This window comes from Macaca nemestrina, chromosome 2, assembly GCF_043159975.1.
Source record: "Macaca nemestrina isolate mMacNem1 chromosome 2, mMacNem.hap1, whole genome shotgun sequence".
NCBI classification, from domain to species: Eukaryota; Metazoa; Chordata; class Mammalia; order Primates; family Cercopithecidae; genus Macaca; species Macaca nemestrina.
In genome coordinates, this window is record NC_092126.1 from 106,340,675 (window position 1) to 106,360,031 (window position 19,357).

The 19,357-nt window shown below is 45.5% G+C and overlaps 1 protein-coding gene and 1 long non-coding RNA gene across 2 annotated transcripts in view; one reads left to right on the forward strand and one right to left on the reverse strand.

The window, feature by feature from the left end:
• Positions 1 to 5,079: 5,079 nt before the first annotated feature.
• Positions 5,080 to 8,523, reverse strand: LOC139361951 (uncharacterized). The gene is made up of 3 exons (XR_011620008.1): positions 8,387 to 8,523; positions 7,655 to 7,791; positions 5,080 to 5,198 (listed from the first exon to the last, which is right to left on the reverse strand). It is a non-coding gene; the product is annotated as an uncharacterized lncRNA (long non-coding RNA).
• Positions 8,524 to 10,075: 1,552 nt separating this feature from the next.
• Positions 10,076 to 19,357, forward strand: part of GASK1A (golgi associated kinase 1A) — an 84,667-nt gene continuing 75,385 nt past the window's right edge. Inside the window, exon 1 of the mRNA XM_011738913.2 lies at positions 10,076 to 10,431. Coding sequence (XP_011737215.1) covers positions 10,429 to 10,431 — 3 coding nt within the window. The 5' untranslated portion in view covers positions 10,076 to 10,428. The remainder of the gene's footprint in view (positions 10,432 to 19,357) is intronic.

A 19,357-nucleotide genomic window follows, 5' to 3' on the forward strand; every position in this document is an offset into this window, starting at 1 on the left:
CAGTAATTTTAGACCTAAGATTTTGAAACACAGTGTCAGAAATGTATTTAAAATATTTAAATAATAATTTAATTATTTTAACATTAAAATAATTGCACATGTATATAGTGGATTGGTGTGAAAGAATTTCATGCTAGCTGTGAGGTAATGGTCATGTGCCTTGGGGTCTGAATTTTCTCTGGTTTGACAGAGTCTTTTACTCTTGTCTCTCAGGCTGGAGTGCGATGGTGCAATCTCGGCTCATTGCAATTTCCACTCTGCCTCCCAGGTTCAAGAGATTCTCCTGCCTCAGCCTCCTGAGTATCTGGGATTACAGGCAACTGCCACTGCGCCCAGCTAATTTTTGTATTTTTCAGTAGAGACAGTGTTTTGCCATGTTGGCCAGGCTGATTTCAAACTCTTGACCTGAGGTGATCCACCCGCCTCGGCCTTCCAAAGTGCTAGGATTGCAGGCACAAGCCACCACAGCCGGCCAGGGATGCAACTGTGTTTTGTTTTGTTTTTTTTTTCTGACAGAGTTTTGCTCTGTTGCCCAGGCTGGAGTGCAGCGGTGCGATCTCGCTCACTGCAACCTCCACCTCCTGGGTTCAAGCGATTCTCCTGCCTCAGCCTCCCGAGTAGCTGGGACTACAGGTACCCGCCACCACGCCCGGCTAATTTTTGTATTTTTAGTAGAGACGGGGTTTCACGATATTGGCCAGGCTGGTCTTGAACTCCTGACCTTGTGATCCACCTGCCTCAGCAACTCTTAAACAAGGTCCCAATCTTCCAGGAACAAAGTAAGTCACCAGGAGAAGTAAAGAATAGTGGGATTATGAGGCCCTAATTCATTCGCCTATAATTTGCTGTCCTTTCCTTAGAGTTCTCCAATTTGCTCCTCTTTGCCAGTATGTCTGATCTTTGGTTGACTCAGATATGATTCCTCTCTAGCCAAGGAAAGGACAAAAATCCATTTTCCTCTTTCCCCTAGTCCATAAGTGATGGAGTCTAAATTTTTAGCCTCAGTTTATCCATCTATAAAATGGAGAATGTAATAAAATGGAAAATATAACAGCTACTTAATGGGGCTGTTAAATATATTTAAAAAATTAAATGTACATTAAAATACCTTGCACTATACTTGGTGCATTGTGGATGCTCAGTAAGTGTATCAGTTGCTAGTTGAATCCATCTGTTCTGAAAGTGGATATGACTGATATATCCAGTGGGCTTCCTTTAATCTAGGGTGACCAACTGTCCTGGTTTGCTCAGTACTGTTCCAGTTTAGCACTGAAAGTTCCACGTCCCAGGGAACCCCTGCTTGGGACATGAAAAGTTCCAGTTTTTGGTGCTGGTTGGGGAAGATTGGGAGAAAAGTACATAAACCACATTGCTGGCCAAAAAATAGGGGCTGAAAGCAATACTAGTTTTAGTGTCAAATGGATAAGGTATAGATTATCTGCCTTTTGTAGCTGCTCTTTCGTACTTTTCCCTTGACCACCGATGTTGACAACCATGATTTGTGGTTCACAATAATGGAGTATTCATTGTAGCTTCACTCCAAGTGATGTGACCTAAGGGTCCATCTTAAGTGTGTTGTAATTGTGAGTGTTAACAGTCTGTTTTTGATTTTGTCTGGATCAGCTGTTGAACTTTGTGTTGAGATAGTGCTGGTTTAATTTTTAACATTGTGAATATTATGGCCATGTTTTCTAAGAGTTCAGATATTGAAAATAAGAATTATTATTATACTATTGCCAACATGACCCAGATATCACTGCAAAAAAAGACTAAATAACTTATTTTAATGATAGATGGAAGGACACATCCAGCCAGATCAGGGAGGTGAATAACGGAAACAAAGCATATTGTACCCTGTTATGGAAAGAATTTGGGATTGGGCGTGGTGGAGAAGGAGATATGAAAATGCAGATAGAGACTGAATCTCACAAGTCTAGGATAAGAAATTCAAATACTTCTAAATCAATCAAAAGTATTTTTTCCCTTCTCTTGCCCAAAGGACATCAATGTTCAGTCGAACATAGAGGCCACTGAATTAGCTTGGGCATACCACACGAATGAACAAACACGCATTATTTTATTGTTCCTTTGATTGCTCTATGAAACCGAGTAAGGTTTTTTCCCTGATTATAGAAGTTGCAACTAAAAAGTCCTGTGGGCTCTTAGAGGGGGAAACTGCTGTGTTAGCCCCCTAACATATAGAGCTGATTCTGTCAAATCTTACCAATGATCATACTTTCTACCATACATTAAGTGATGTGTCAAATCATAGCAACAAAAAATGTCCCTACCTGTTAGGTAGTTTGATTTGAAAAATGAGGTTTCAAATCATTTTCTTGATTTCTATTAAGATCTTAATAAAACTACAGAAAACACAAAAGATAATTGGTATTGTGTTCAACTACAAACTAGACTTTACTCAGCAATCTGCCTATTCAGCACACAGTGCAAATACAAAGTTTGGCAAATTCCATTCAGTCTATAAATTTCTTACCAAAGAGGCCGGGCGCGGTGGCTCAAGCCTGTAATCCCAGCACTTTGGGAGGCCGAGACGGGCGGATCACGAGGTCAGGAGATCGAGACCATCCTGGCTAACACGGTGAAACCCCGTCTCTACTAAAAAAAAAATACAAAAAAAAAAACTAGCCGGGCGAGGTGGCGGGCGCCTGTAGTCCCAGCTACTCCAGAGGCTGAGGCAGGAGAATGGCGCAAACCCGGGAGGCGGAGCTTGCAGTGAGCTGAGATCCGGTCACTGCACTCCAGCCCGGGCTACAGAGCAAGACTCCGTCTCAAAAAAATAAAATAAAATAAATAAATAAATAAATAAATTTCTTACCAAAGAAAGAAAAAGAAAACACCTTACCTACTAAATAACCTGCATATCTTATATACAATACTGCTAAAAAGGCATATAATTTGCTTACTTGACATTGAGCCTTTTATAATGAAAATTTTTGGCCACTTAAAAATTCCTCAAAACCTGCAGAAACACTTAATAAGATTTTCGACTATATAGAAGTGGAAAACACCTCTTTAGACATGGCTGTCATTGTTGTCAACCATAGAAAAGATACTAAAATATTGGCCTGCCATAAAATAATATTTTCCAAGTGTGGGACAAAAGGATGTCTGTTTTAGTAGGCTTGGGCTGCCTTAACATAGACTGGATGGCTTAAAAAGAGAAGACTGGAAAGCAAAGAGAAGCAGATAAGCTATAAGCCTGCCTTTCTTCATGGTCCACGACATGTAGCCTTCTTGAGTCCAAGGATCACCAGACACCTGCAAGTTAGCTCACTGCAACCTTGGTGTTATCAGTACTGCACAAAGCCCTCTTCAGCATAAACACTATTGTATGAAATCTCCAGCAAGCCCTTTTTCTTTGCAGTCAGCTCTTCTCATGTTGATTTACTCATTGCTTTCTTGGAATGTATTTTCATACTTTCTCTAACAAATCTGTCTTTGTTTATTTAAAACTATCTTGGTGAATTCTTTTCCCTCTCCATGTCATGGGCCCAGCTAGTCACTGCCCACCCATGACACAAGATAAATTTATTTTCTCATGGTTCTGGAGACTGGAAGTCCAAAATCAAGGTGACAGCAGGGTTAGTGTCTTGGCGAGGGCTCCCTGGGTTTGCAGTCCATAACAATGTTCTTCTTCAATTTGGAAATATATTGAGGATGAGAATGGAGAAAAGATTATAGTAAACACGTTTATACACATTTATATGCTGTTTCTCCAAAACTGTTTGATGCTCTTTGAAGAGACCAACAAGGAGCCTGAAAAAGGATGAACTGACTACACCTGAGTCGTTCGATGGGTATGCGTAGGTTGTTTCAAAAACTTTAGCAAAAAATGACTTGAGCTTTAGAAGATGATTTCAGAATTTCAAAAACTGTCACCAGGAAAGGGCAGCCAAGATAAATAGGATTTAAAAATTTTCTTTATTAAAGACTGTAACTTATTTAGAATATAACTTTAATTTCAAAATATAAAATTACCTTTGTGCTTGTTCTTCACATGATGCATCATCAGAATGTAAAGCCAAGCAATACTGCACAAGCACACAGAGTGCTTCTGTTTGCTCACGTCTTATTGGTCAGAGTTAGTCCATGGCCAACCCCAACAACAGTGCAGTAAAGATATATGCTCTGCTCGCAGCAGGGGGAAGGGGAGTAAAATGGTTTGGCTGTGTCCCCACCCAGATCTCATCTTGAATTCCCACATGTTGTGGGAGCGACCCTGTGGAAGATAACTGAATCATGGTCTTTCGCATGCTGTCCTCCCCAGCCATGTGGAACTGTACGTCCAGTTAAACCTCTTTTTCCTCCCAACCACGGGTATGTGTTTGTCAGCAGTGTGAAAATGAACTAATACATTAAATTGGTACCAGTAGTCTGGGGTGCTGCTGAAAAGATACCTGAAAATGTGGAGGCAACTTTGGAACTGGGTAACAGGAAGAGGTTGGAACAGTTTGGAGGGCTCAGAAGAAGACAGGAGAATGTGGGAAAGTTTGGAACTTCCTAGAGACTTGTTGAATGGCTTTGCCCAAAATGTTGATAGTGATATGGACAATAAGGTCCAGGCTGAGATGGTCTCAGATGGAGATGAGGAACTTCTTGGGAACTGGAGCAGAGGTAACTCTTGTTATGTTTTAGCAAAGAGACTGGCAGCATTTTGCCCCTGCTGTAGAGATTTGTGGAACTTTGAACTTAAGAGAGATGATTTAGGGTATCTGGCAGAAGAAATTTCTAAGCAGCAAAGCATTCAAGAGGTGACTTGGGTGCTATTAAAGGCAATTTCATAAGGGATGCAGAGCATAAAAGTTTGGAAAATTTGCAGCCCAATAATGGGAGACAAAAGAAAATCTCATTTTCTGAGGAGAAATTCAAGCCAGCTGCAGAAATTTTCATAAGCAACGAGGAGCTGAATGTTAATCCCGAAGACAATGAAGAAAATGTCACCAGGGCATCTCAGAGGTCTTCACAGCAGCCCCTCCCATCACAGCCCCTGAGGCTTAGGAGGAAAGAGTGAATTCGTCGGCTGGGCCCAGGGTCCCCATACCGTGTGCAGCCTAGGGACTCGGTGCGCTGCGTCCCAGCTGTTCCAGCCATGGCTGAAAGGGTCCAATGTAGAGCTTGGGCTGTGACTTCAGAGGGTGCAAGCCCCAAGCGTTGGCAGCTTCCACGTGGTGTTGAGCCTGTAAGTGCACAGAAGTCACGAATTGGTGTTCGGGAATCTCCACCTAGATTTCAGAGGATGTATGGAAATGCCTGGAAGTCCAGGCAGAAGTTTGCTGCAGGGGTAGGGCCCTCTGGGAGAATCTCTGCTAGGGCAGTGTGGAAGGGAAATGTGGGGTGTGAACCCCCACCCAGAGCCCCTACTAGGGCACTGCCTAATGGAGCTGTGAGAAGAGGGCCATCATCTTCTAGATCCCAGAATGGTAGATCCACCAACTTGCATTGTGAACCTGGAAAAGCCGCAGATACCCAACGCCTGCCCTTGAAAGCAGCCAGGGCGGTGGGCTATACCCTGCAAAGCCACAGGGATGGAGCTGCCCAAGGCCATGGGAGCCCACCTCTTGCATCAACATGACCTGGATGTGAGACATGGAGTCAAAGGAGATAATTTTGGAACTTTTAAGATTTGACTTCCCTGCTGGATTTCATTTACATGGGGCCTGTAGCCCCTTTGTTTTGGCCAATTTCTCCCATTTGGAATGGCTGTATTTACCCAATTCCTGTATCCCCATTGTATCTAGGAAATAACTAACTTGTTTTTGATTTTACAGGCTCATAGGTGGAAGGGGCTTGCTTTGTCTCAGATGAGACATTGGACTGTGGACTTTTGAGTTAATGCTGAAATGAATTAAGACTTTGGGGGGACTGTTGGAAAGGCATGATTGGTTTTGAAATGTGAGGACATGAGATTTTGGAGGGGCCAGGGCAGAATAATATGGTTTGACGGTGTCCCCACCCAAATCTCATCTTGAATTCCCCCATGTTGGAGGGACCCTGTGGGAGGTAATTGAATCATGGGAACAGATCTTTCCCGTGCTGTTTTCGTGATAGTGAATAAGTCTCACAAGATCTGATGGCTTTATAAGGTGGAGTTTCCCTGCACAAACTCTCTCTCTCTTTGCCTGCTGCCATCCATGTAAGACATGACTTGCTCTTCCTTGCCTTCTGCCACGATTGTGAGGCCTCCCCAGCCATGTGGAATTTTAGGTCCATTAAACCTCTTTCTTTGGTAAATTGCCCAGTCTTGGGTATGTCTTTATCAGCAGCATGAAAACAGACTAATATAGGGAATAAATATTTGCTGAACAATAATGTAAATTACCTCAGCCCCCCTCAAATGCTTCTGTGGGCTCCACCAGTGACTTCCATTTGCTTCTTATTGGCTGTTCCTTTTTGCAAGGGAGGTTGTGAAATATATAATTTTTTGGCCAAGTGTACTGCTGCCCCTTAAAATATAGGAGTTAAGTGAATGAGAAAAAAAGAGAGAATGTAAACTGGATGCTAACATTCTCTGCTGCAAAAGAAGTTTTTTTCTCATTCGTCATTCTTGGATTCAATAAATGTTTTTGAAAGTTTACCATGAGAAAAGTCCTGTCCTTGATGATGTAACTTATATGAGCGCACTACATGGTTGCAGGAATCCAGGGAGTTAGGCTGGGCTGGGATGATGGTTCTTATTTGTCAGATGAGGAACTTGAAGTCAGTGGAGAGGAAGTAGCTTTGCTGAGGACCCATGCTCTGTGAGTGGTAGATTCAGTTTTGAACCTCAGTATTCTCTGTCTCATTCCTTTATTCAGAAGCATTTATCAAGTAGCTACTTGGTGCCAGGGAGATGAAGACAGAAGGCCCAGAATGGTTCTTTCCTCTAGGGAGGGAAAGTCACAGGAGATAATATTTGCAACAGAGGAACTTCAGGGGACATGCTGTGCTGAACCTTCAGGATGGAGAGGACTGGTGCAGGGAGATATGTCAGGTTGGAAATAGGAATGTGTCAAGAAAAGGCTTTGAGATGGAGGAAACTGCCCTGAAGGAGGTTTATGAGTGTGTAAAAGGCCTGAAGAGGTAATAAGAGGTCAAACGTTGAAGAAGTCTGAAAGCTATCCTGCTGAGGAATTTGCACTCAATCCTGAGAGTTATGTGGAACAGGTCAGTGGCAGACCAATGTTTATGTTTTGGCAGTGATGTGCAGGATGGATTGGAGAGAGCAAAAGTAGAGCCTGAGATGCTAGTTGAGTTTCTGAGAGTAGTGTAAGTGATGACAAAAGTTTGAGCCAAAGAACTGGCCATGAGGAGGAGAAAGATTCCAGAATCATTTAGAAAGGCCATTTGGATATGGGAGCCAAGGAAGAGGAATTGCTTAGTTCAGCAGTTCTCAGCCCTGGCTATGCTTAAACAATATAAAGACACTCAAGCCTTGGAAATTTTGATTCAGTTAAGTCTGGAACGGAGCTAGACATGGAATCTTATTAGAGAGTGGGCCTGTTGGGCAGCTGCCTGATCATTTTATAAGAAACCCTAAAACATCCTTAGAGCAAGTTGGAAATCTCCTGCTAACTGGTGAAAGATAGACTCACTTCTATTGAACTTGGAAGCACCCTCTCATGAAAATAATAAAATATTCCTCTCTAGCACCAACCTGTCTCAGTTGACTGAGTTGAGTGTTTCCTACTTGCAAGGTCCGCAGTGTAACCAGAGGCTCTGCCAACAACCTGGGAGCAGCCAACCACCAATCAACCAAAATTTGGAAAGTAACAAAACAAGAAGTGTTGTTTCCTAGAAGGGAGGGATTTACTGGTTATCTAAATTTAAAACCCTTTAATACAGTTTCCAAGAAGTTGCCTAGTTCAGGAAAAAAAAAAAAAAAAAAAAAAAAAAAAAATTACAAGGTGGAACTTTGAATTACAAAGAGGAGTGGAGTGTATAATCTTAAATAGGTCAGGGAAGCCTTCACTGAAGAGGTGACACTTGGGCAAAGACCTGAAGGAGATGAGGGAGCAAACCATGGGGATATCTGGGGCATTCTAGGGAGAGGGATAACAAGTGCAAAGGTCCTGTGGTGGGATCATGCCTGTAATATGCAAGGAACAATAAGAAGGTGAGTGTGTCCTGGAGCACAGTGAGAGAGAGTGTGCAGAGATAATGTTAGAGAAGCAATGAGGGCCAAAGTGTGAAAGGACTTGTAGACCCCTGTAAGATGTGGCATGTTACACTGCAGGAGATGTGAAGCCTATGGTAGGTTTTGAGCAGAGAAATGACAAAAATCTGATTTATGACTCTTTTCAAGTAATTCTTCTTAAAAGTAATTTGATTCATGTTATTAGGATGGACCAGGATATGCTATAACAACAAACAATTCTTTACAACTTACCCATGTTCTTGTGTGACATTTTATTTGGCTGGGCTAGATCCTGCAGCAGCTTTTCCCAAGTGTGTTCCATGAGTCATCGGAGCTGCTTCTTTTGAAAAACATTTCTGCTTCCAGTAATCCTGGAAATACTGGGCACTCTCTTCCTAAGTTAATGATTTGAGAGTACCATTAAAAATATGTAAAATTGAAATAGAATAGAAAATGTCAGAGTGCATTACATGAAGTAATGTTTTATAAAACGTTCTTTTAGTTACATTTATACATATATGTTTAATATACATCTTGTGTGGAGTCACAGTCAGAAAATGAGACTCAAAAGATCACAGCGTCTCCCTAAACATCTAAATACAAACCTGAATGGTTTGTACTGTCCTCCTCCCTCTTCCCTCATTTCCCAACCAGGGCTCAAACTCTCTGTCCTTTCAACTCCATATGCACTGACAAGCTGCAGTTTGCAGTGCTACGTCCTGCCTCCTGTTTCTGCCGTATTAAGTCTTCCTCTTCGTTTCATGTTCTAGCAAATAGACTTGGATTTGCTAAACTGTTTACTGGCTATCTGGTCTCAGGAGAGTTACTTCACCTCCCTAATCCTGACTTTCCTCATTTGCAAAAGTTTTCCTTTTAGGATCGTTTGTGATGATTAAATGAAATAATGTACAGAAAGCATCTGGAATGTTAAGGACTCAATACTTGCCCTTCATCTGTTCCTCCCGCTCATACACACATACACAATTTAAGGGGACCCTCTGGATCTTTGCTTCCTTTTAGAAGCACTGCCATCAGTGACAACCTCAAATTATTCTGGGGCAGATGACTGCTGGGAAGATGCCTGTCTTCGTCTAACTAATGATGCTTCCTGTTAGTTTCAATATTGGAGGCTAATTTTTCAGCCTGGCCCCCAAATTCTCTCAGGACACCCTACTGCTGAGTCTGCCTCACCTCCATCTATTGCCTACAGGCTCTTAAGAATCCTGGGGTTCAAACACTGGGCCACTGGGGGACACAAGTCATAAAGACGTCTGGGGACGGGTCGATGGTCACCCAGCTGTGAATAGTGGGGCTAGCCCTGATTTGGGGACTACAGGCCCCCCAAGCCCAGGACACTCCCCAACGAGGAGCAGATACACTCTCAGGTCTTGCTCTGACTGTTCCACTGTTGGCAGTAGGTGACTCTGCAGTAGGTGACAAAGGCACTGTCTGTACATCCAAAGCAGAGAGGTATCAGCCACTTACTTCAGTCACTTTAACAGTGATTAGTTCTCAAGGACAAAAACTCTTCATTGTTAATTAATGTAGTGGTCAACGGATTTTCCTTCCAAATCCTCTTGGGGACCGAACCCAAACAAAGCGAAGAAGTGACAGTAAAAAAAGACTTGTCCTTTTGACAAGCGACAGTAAAAAAAAAAAAAAAAGACTTGTCCTGCTTGGCAGGAGAGGGTAGCAGTTTGGGCAACACTCAGCTCTATTGCCGAGTTGCAGTGAACTCACCGAGCACCCTCACACCTTAGAGGCGTCCCTCACCGCCCAGCCTTGACGCATCACCTGGCAAGCGGGCAGGCAGGGCGTGGACCTTTCCTTCCTAGCACCTGGGCCCCTACTCCAGAAGACTGCGGTTGGCCGAGCCCCCGGCAGGGCTTTTATTGTGAAAGGAGCTCCCCCCCCCCGCGCTTTCGGGGGAATGGGGAGGCTGGGCCGGGACGCGCGACAGGGACTTTGCAAACTCTGCAAACGTCCCCAGTAAACCGCAGAGGCTCGCGGCTGCGGGTAGGCTCCCGCAGATCCCCGCAGATCTCAGTAGATCCGGCGTGCATTCCCCACCCGCGGAGTATCCCGGCGTGCAGCGATCTCTCGAGAGTTGGCGCGGGGCCACTTGGCTGCAGGAAAGGTGTGCACCTTGAGTCCGGGAAACACGCCCCAGCCGAGTAGCCGTGCATCCTGTGGAGCCTGGCGAGCCACGGCGCCGGGGGCGGCCAAGGGGAGGCGGGATGAGTCTGCGAGCCGGCTGAGCGCGTCAAGGAGCCGGCCAGGACACCGCCGGGGACATGGTAGGACTCGCGGGAAGGAACGCGCAAGCAGAGGGTGGGCCGATCACCCGGACAGGTGGATGCTGGCAGCGCGCAGCGGCCCTGGGCGCGCGCAGCCTGCGCGGCCTCCCAAGGCTGGAGTTGTTCCCCGAAAGTTGCATGGGGCGGCGGCGGCTTTCATTTCTGCACCAGAACTGGGGGCAATGGGCTCTACTGCCGCTCTTGGCGGGGCGGACGGTAGTAAGGGGGCTTTTATTACGGATCCTCACACCTTAACCGAACCGTAACCCACTCGCAACTCTGCGCAATCTTCATGCAATCCACAGGGCAGGGAGAGGGGAGCATTCCCTGGGGAACCCACGGCAGCCTCTGATGAGAAGCTTTTGAAGTCATTTTAATACTCTCCAAAATTTATGTGATTATGTACTATCTTTTCTAATTTAGCTATGTATTGACATTAAAAATAATATCCTAACTTTTATTACTATTGAGTTAAATTGGCTTTAGTAAGGTTCCAATCCGCCTCCCTCTACCTCCCCGACAGGAGGACTACGGGCAGTTGTGGAAGCACTGGTGAGTCTGGAATGTCACGATGAAACCAGGGTCTTGTGGACGTGGTCCTTCCATTGATCAACCTCACAGACACTAACAGGCAGAAAAGAAAAACCCATTGAGAATATGGCCCAGGCGGCTTAGCTAAAGGACACATGCAACCCCAGGAAAGGGGCGTCCCTCAGGCCCGGCCACTGGTTAGTTGCTCTGCTTCTCTTGCAGCAGAAATCCCCTGCAACCCCAACTGGGCTCCTGCAGTTCACCAGGCTCCCCTGTCTGCTTCCGTGCCCTCTCGCCTCTTTCCTTCCCTTCCAAGCTCACAGAGGGCAGGTTGGAACCCCACCGGAGATGCTTCGTGGGGAGTTTCGCTGGGCCTGGAGTTTAGAAGGCTGTCTAGAGACTGCGCTGTAGGATGGAGGGTCTCTGAGAGAACAGCTCCTTTGCGTGCAGGGAGGCCTGGCAGGTGGCTGGAGCAGAGGTGGAGGGCTGGTCATCAGGCGCTGGGGGCTCAGGAAGGGTACCTTTGAGGCCAGGGGTGTGTGTATGTTTCACCCCTCCTAACACCTATCCAGCTTCAGGTTTTTTCTCAAAGCTGCTAAGAGAAGGAAATGGTGGAATCTTAAGCTTCAAAAGGGGGAATAATTGGGGGTACAGATGTGAAACGAAAAGAGTGGAGATATCCTATTACAAATTCCCTGTTTAAGAGCAAGAGTGTTGCCAGAACTGAGGCCACAGTCATCCACTCTGAGGGGCATTAGCATGTGCTGGAGTCTCCTGGCTTTAAAGGCAGATGTAGCAGAGGCTCTGTGGTCTGCGGCTGAAGCAGAGTGCCTGGAGGAGAGATGGTACCTGCCTTCTGCTCAGGATGCCTAGGGGAACATTGGTGTGTTTGTCCCACTGCCAGTGCAAGCTTCCAGTTCTGCGAGTCAGTGCCGCTTCCCCGTTTCATGTCCCTGGTTCTGGGTTCTGGTATTGTGTTAGGAAGAGGACTTGTGGCAACATTTCGTAGTCTCAGTGTTCACTTGCAGAGAGAGGGGCCTGGGGGCATCCTCTGGCAGTGAAATGGCCTTGGAGATCTGAAGGCTCTCCTTTGTTTCTCCCTCTGAATGAAGGCTCCTGAGGTCCAGAGGCCACAGGGCAGCGTGGCACTGGCTGGAAGCCACATGGGAGGAGACAGGGGGCTAGGAATCCTTTGAGGATCTTAGTTTCCTCTTCTGTAAAATGAGAGATTGGACTAGATGTTATTCAAGGTGCCATTTAGCTCCAAAAATGGGTGATATGTGAATAACTTTGAGATTGGATCTCAATTCTAGTGTTGAGCTATGCTTAGCATGAACAACTAAAAAGGTGTGGGGAAGAAATGGTTCTCAGCCCTGACTCAGGCTGCCCCCATCCCCCAGCCCAAATCCAGATGAGACCCAGACCAAGGGATGTTTTCAGGCTCTGCAGGTGAGCCCAGTGTGCAGCCAGGGCTGAGAACCACAGGGCAAGAAGGCTGAGAGAATGGGGGAAAACTGGGGCTCAAAGCTGCACTTCCCAAGATATCCTTATGTCCACAGAGTGGTCATTCCTTGAGATAGTCCTAAAATAGTTTTTGGGAAATGATAGATGCTATGTCATTTCCCATTATATGATATCGCATATATCATATGCTATATCTCTTTGAGGGTCCTTCCGTAGAGTATCCTCTTTTAATTCATTACACTGAGATTTGAACTTGCCCAGCTTATTTGAATACGGTATCCTTTATTCAGTAATTCCCTAATGCCATCCTGTTATTGGTCTGAGGTACGTATGATGGGAAACTCTGGGTTAGAAGTACACAAATAAAAGCCTAGAATCCTTAAATGTCTTTTTGGAAAACGAAAAAAAGAAAGAAAAGAGCATTGAGCTGCAGTATCTGTGGGGGCATTTTTGATCATCCTGCGGGGTCAGGGGTCGTGGCTTGGTATGTATTTTTCTAAAGCTAAGATTGGAGCACTTGTCAGTTTCTTTCCTTGCGATGGTGGTGGGAGGTTTGGTGTTTGCCAAGGACTCTGTACTTGATGAAAAATATTGATAGAATCAGATGTATATGTGTTAGGTTAAAAATTAAAAAAGAAAAAATATTGATAGAGAAAGTTGAAACTATTACTGCCAATTAAAAAATGTTTTCCTCCTGATTTTTGAGAAAAAATATACAACTTCTACAGGAACCACGATTATCATTTTGGCATATTTCCTATTCTCTTTGAGTATTATTTTAAAGAGCTGAGATTTCACCACACATGCAGTTTTGCAGTCTGATTTGTTTTACTTCAGTTTATATCAAAACATGTTTCCATGTCTACATCTCTAGAAAAATCTTTCATAACTGTACATTTAATGCTCAGTACGATGATTTTGATAATCGTCTCCCTGTTTGTGGACATTTAGGTCACTTCAGGATTGGGGCTGATTTCAGTGGCATGTGGCCACCTTCTCATTATCCATGGAAATGAGGACCTGAGTGCCCAGCTAAGTGGAAATCAGACAAATTCATAAGAACGAATTGCTCCGGCCTCTTTCTCTATCCAAGCTTTTACTGTAACTACCCTCCCAGGGCCCAGCGTGCTGTGGGAAGAGTTTCCTCTTGCCTGTCTTCACTCTGTGCTGTGGGCAGGTCATCAGGCAGGCAGCAGTGGAGGAAAGGGAGTCCCAGGGGAGCCCACACGGGCCAGTCCTCCTTGGGAGAACCAAGAGCTAAAATCCCTGGAGGTTAAGACTCAGAGGAGGAGGAGCTGAGGCTGGAAAAGGGATGTGGCCTCTTTAGGGTCACTTAAAGCCGGTCTAGGGCCCAGGTCTCCTAGGGCCCAGGTCCCCCTCCACTTCCTATGCAGGTCCTGTCACAGGCACTACAGCCCCATCATAGACTTGGATGTGGTGTGGCTTGGAGTGGCAGAGGAAAGGCCCAGGGTTTGCAGTCAGAATGGGGTTTGTGCTGGGCTAGGTTACCGTGTGGCTCTGGGTAAGTGCTGCCTTGCTCTGAACCTCAGCCCCTTATCTGTAAAAGGAGTCATTGTGAGGAGCAAATGGAGTCATGGAGGTGAAAACACTTGGTGTCTCAAAGGTGCTCTAAGATTGGGGGCTTTACAAAAGACCCACAAAAATAGGTTTGCTTTTTGTTAGGGTCTAAAACAAATGGTAAGGAAGTCACAGGCGCCTTTCATTCAATACCAGTCAAAGGGATGCTTGTGGAACTCTTCTCTAAGTAAGGATCTAGTATAGACGGAATTTATCCTCAAGTAGTTTTCTTGCTTCTTTTAAGTCCATCTTCCCATCAGGCAGGAAAACCCAGCCTGCAGATGTTTGTCCAGTCTCCCACGCACCTCCTTGCACAGTGTTGCTGACTGGATGAGAATGTAGCTCCCCGAACAGCCGCAGGCCCTTGGAGTCTAATGCTGGGGTCCCCTCATTGAGTCCCTCTGCACTGAATGAGTCCTAAATGTTATCAGGCTCAGCTGAAGAAGAGGTTAAACTGGTACTGGAACTTTGAAATGCAGCCCATGGAGCCTGTGGGAAATTTGATCCCCTCTCCCTTCTGGGGTACAGCCCTTACTTGTAGCTCCTGCTGCATACCTAACCCAGGCTTTGTGCAGGGCTGGGCAGGGAGCAGAGTGTTTTAAACCATCCACTGGCCCCAACCATACCAAACAGGGGTTGGTCCAAAAAACAGGGATGTAGGGGATGGTGGGAACAGGTCTCACAAAGAAATGAGTTCCTTAGTTGTTTTAGGGACTAGTGAGAGAAACATGCTTCAGCTTGGCCTCAAAGATGCTGACAAATCCCTCCAAGTAGGTCTGGGAGGCCCAGTATCCGCTCCCACCTAAGGTACTAGTAGAGAAACAGAGTGCATCAGTTTTCTTTGAGGCATGGTTGCTGTGAGTCACCTGGGCCTGTCTTTGCTTGGATCATCTTGTGATGTGACTGCTAAAATGTTTCCGCCTAGGGAGTTTAGGACGTGATCCCTTCATTTTCTGGATGTGTCTGCACAGGACTGCGTGTGAAGGACCACTTGGCCTGAGAGTGAGAATGAGAGGGAGACATGATTGTGGGAAAACCCCAGGACGCCCTTCTTTATGTGGATTTCACTTCCTATCTCTCTCTCTCTCTCTCAGACACACACACACACACACACACACACACACACACACTCACTCTCACACATCACACACATACTCATACACACGTGCATGCACACACACACTCACGCATGCACACATACTCCTGGGAGTGGCCTGGGATCTGATCCTATTCCCCAGAGTCCAGCTGAGTGGAAGATGGAAAGTCTTTATGATAGCATCTGGTGAATCCTGGGGTCAAGGAGGTCAAGAGTGGAAGGGAAGCAGGATGAAGGCTGATGTGAAGGGTGAGGAAACAGCAGGAGTGTAACTGAAATGCAGATTCAGTCACTCACCACTTGTAGAGTCCAATTAACCAGAGTGAGGTCTGGTATAAAGAAAGTGACTGTATTCTAAAGCTTAGCCTAGAGGAAGAGGTATAGGCTCCTGCCTTTAAGGATACTGCTTTGCTTTAGAGCAGAAAGCAGGGTCCTTTAAAGGGATACTCGGCATGAATGGCATGCAGGGGAGTGAGCAAGCAGGTGGGGGTCTCCATGACTTGCTTGGGTGCCTTATCTACCAGGGAGTTGAGCTAGCACCATCACAGGCAGATCTAGGTTGTAAGGTCGTCGTTGTCTTGAGATACTCTGCAGGTGGGAGAGAGTTTTGGAGTGGGCATAATTTAGGTTGTAAATTGACTGTTATCTCTCGAGGCAAGCTCCTGGTGGAAGGTAGCTCAGGCTCTGGAGCTTCTAAGTAAGCACATAGTTAGATAAGCTTTTCATGTAGGGAGTGTTTAGTGAAGGGAAGGTAGAGCTTCTAACTGCATTTCTAAAGAGCTAAGTAGGAAGCAAGGATTGAGGGAAAAAAAAGAAAGAGAGAAGAAGAAATAATTTTTAAAAATTTATTCTCTTTGTCTTAGACAAATGGGGGTACTCGGTTATAGGGGCCTCACTCTGATCTCTAGGCCTTCATGAGCTCTGAAGGAATGAGTGTCTCCATGGGCAGGGGCTGAGTCTTGCTCCCAAGTGGCTTTGGAATTCCTGAGTGGCATATCAAGAAGGCCACAAAAGGAGGATTCATGTTCAATGTGTAAATGTGTGTTAATGCTCCCTCTGTCTCCCTGCCGCCTTGTCATTCATTCATTCATCAATTCATTTAGAAAGTGTCTTCTTTAAGCCAGACATTGTGCAGGGCAGAAAACAGAAAAATCAAAAACACATACTCTGCCTCTGAGGAGTACACAGTCTATTGAGGCTGCCTGTGCGTACGTGTGTGTGTGTGTGTGTGTGGGCAGAGGTGGGGGGTGCACGTGGTAGGTGGTAGGTTCAGGGGAGAGGGAAGCACAAAGAAATGCTTCAGCCCTGTAGGCCAAAAGTTGTGCTGAAGATATAGAGAAAGGATAGACCCAACCTGAGGAGTGAGTGGGGCAGAGGGAGGCTCCAGGACAGGGAGTATCTGAGGAGGATCTGGATTCTGTCAAGGGAAGAAAGGAGAAGCCACTGTACATCTGTTAGAATAGTTAAAAAGTGAAACAAAACACCCTGACAACCTCAAGTACTGGTCAGGATGCCAGCAACAGGAACTCTCCTACATGAAAGTGGGAAACAGTAGAAAGCAGTTTGTTAGTTTTTCATAAAAAGTTAAACATACACTTACCATATATCCCAACAATCCCATTCCTGTGTATTTATGCAGGAGGAATGAAAACACATGTCTACAAATAAACAATGTTTATGCTTATAATAGCTTTGTTTATATGTTTATAATGTTTATAATAGCTGATGCAAATGTTTCTAATAGCTTTATTTATAATTGCCCCAAACTGGAAACAACCCAAATGTCACTCAGCTGTAGACTGGATAAACTGTGGTATGTCCATACGGTGGACTGCTCCTCAGCAATAGAAAAGAACCATAGATCCATGCAACAATGTGGAGGGATGTCAAAGGCATTATGCTGAGTGGGAGAATCCAATCCTACAGGGTTACATACTGTGGTATTCCTTTTATATGACATTCTAGAAAGGGCAAAACTATAGGGATGGAAAACAGATCAGCAGTTGCAGGGGTTAGGGGTGGAGAGGCTGTGATTATAAAGGGGCAGCACAAAGGAGAATTCTGGAGTGATGGAAGTGTTGTGTCCTGACTGTGATGGTGGACATGCATATCTAATACATGTGTTAAAACTCATAGAATGATACAGAAAAGTTTCAGTTTTACTGTATGTAAGTTAAAAAATATATATAACAAAAAGAAGAGGGAAAGGCATTCTAGCAGAAGGAACAGCACGTGCAAAACCCCTGGAGGCAAAAATGAGCTGTTAAAAGTTGGCTGGGAAGGAGCTGGGCTGGGACCACAGGGGAACTTCCTGGAGATGGGACTGGGGCCAGGTCCTGGCTCTTGGATGTGGGTGCTTTCCCCACCCAGCTAGGGGTTTGTGTTATTGTCCCTAGGGCAGAGGGGGCAATGGAAGGGCTTTTGAGCTTTGAGAGGTGGGGTTGCGTTTGCATTTTGGAGAGCAGTTTTGGGGACTGAGAAGAAGGAGTGTGATCCAGGGGGCCAGGATGGAGGTATGGATTCTGTAGCAGGCTGGAGGAGCAGGTAGGAGGATGTTTGGGCAGGAGAACCTCCAGCCCTTGGTAATCTCAGATGTGGAGGCTGAGAGCAGGTCAGGAGTGACTCCAGGTTCTTGTTCAGGCATCTGGATATATGGGTCTCTGTCAGCCTTCCTCCTTTCTCTTCATTTTTATTTAAATTTAGCTTTTGGTGTTTCTTTTCTAGTCACACTTAGAAATTGTTAGGAATAATGCTCAAATCCTAAGGAAATTGAAGATGCCAACAAAAGATTCTTAACAAAGCAATTTTACTTCTGTGCAGAGGGTTTCCTCCTTGGCCAGTTGCCATGAGAGCACACCTGAACAAAGGGGCACGAGAGCCTTTATTCCTGACACTAGTCCTGCCCCTGTACCCTTTCCTCACTGGCCGGGGTCGGGTCATACAATCTAAACTAATCCTGGTTGGCTAAACATTTGATTTTTTTTAGATAGGGTGGGCACGTAGAAGAAAGTGGAGAGGAAGGGGAAGGGGGTGTCTGTAATGAGCTAGAAAGTAAGTCCGCTTTCCAAATAAGGAAAGGAACGCGAGCTGGTACTGATAACGCCTGGTACTGTGGCGTGCCTGGGCATCTAACAAAGGCAAAAAGGAAAAAAAAGGAGAAAAAAGCGGGGGGTGGGGAGTGGGTACTATGAATTACAGAATAAAAGATTGATCAGATTATTTGAAGAGAAACTGCATCATATCCCACCAAATGATCATATATAGAAGTCACTTAACAATGATACTAATCATTTTAGTTCTATAAAATCACTTATGTTATATTCTTAAAAGCAATGGTGAAATGTTGATACTTCTCCTTTAAGCCTTTGAACTGATTTTGTACATATTGCCTTGATAATCACAAGAGTAAGATAGAGAGAGGCTGGGTGTGGTGGCTCACACCTGTAATCCCAGCACTTTGGAAGGCTGAGGCAGTCGGATTACCTGAGGCCAGGAGTTTGAGACCAGCCTGGCCAACATGGTGAAACCTCGTATCTACTAAAAATACAAAAATTAGCTGGGCATGGTGGCATGTGCCTGTAGTCCCAGCTACTCGGGAGGCTGAGGCAGGAGAGTTGCTTGAATCCAGGAGGCAGAGGCTGCAGTGAGCTGAGATTGAGCCACTGCACTCTAGCCTTGGTGACAGAGCGAGACTCTAGCTCAAAAAAAAAAAAAAAAAAAAAAAAAAAAAAAAAGGGATCGGGGGTAGGATAGAGAGAATTCCAGTGATAATTGTGTGTATAGGTTTATTTATGTCCCCCAAGCCACCTTGCCTGTGGTCCCTGATGCTCTCCTGCAGCCGGTATAGACACCTGGCTCCCTTCCTTCTGGCCTCCAACCCAGCTGACCACCACTGCTGGAGAGTGGGTAGGGGCTGTGGCCGCTGCATCCTTCCTAGCCCAACTTCTCCACCTGCCATGGGCTTGGATTTCTGCTAAGTGGCCGCGGGAAGGGGCTGTATCACATGCTGTTTACTTGTGGGCAGTTTTTGTTTGGCTTTTGAGGGTGTTTGCTTGCAATGAGCAAACAGCCTCTTCAGAACCAGCTGGAGGATTCAAATCCTCCCATCTTGGGGAAGCAGGTTCATGGTTCTGTAAGAGCCAAATTGGGTAGGGATTTTTCCAGAAATGCCATCAGCCAAAGAACTGGTCAGAGACAGCAGAGGGGATAAGAGTAGAAGAGAGAAAGGGAGGGAAAAACGAGAAGAGTCAGAGCCAG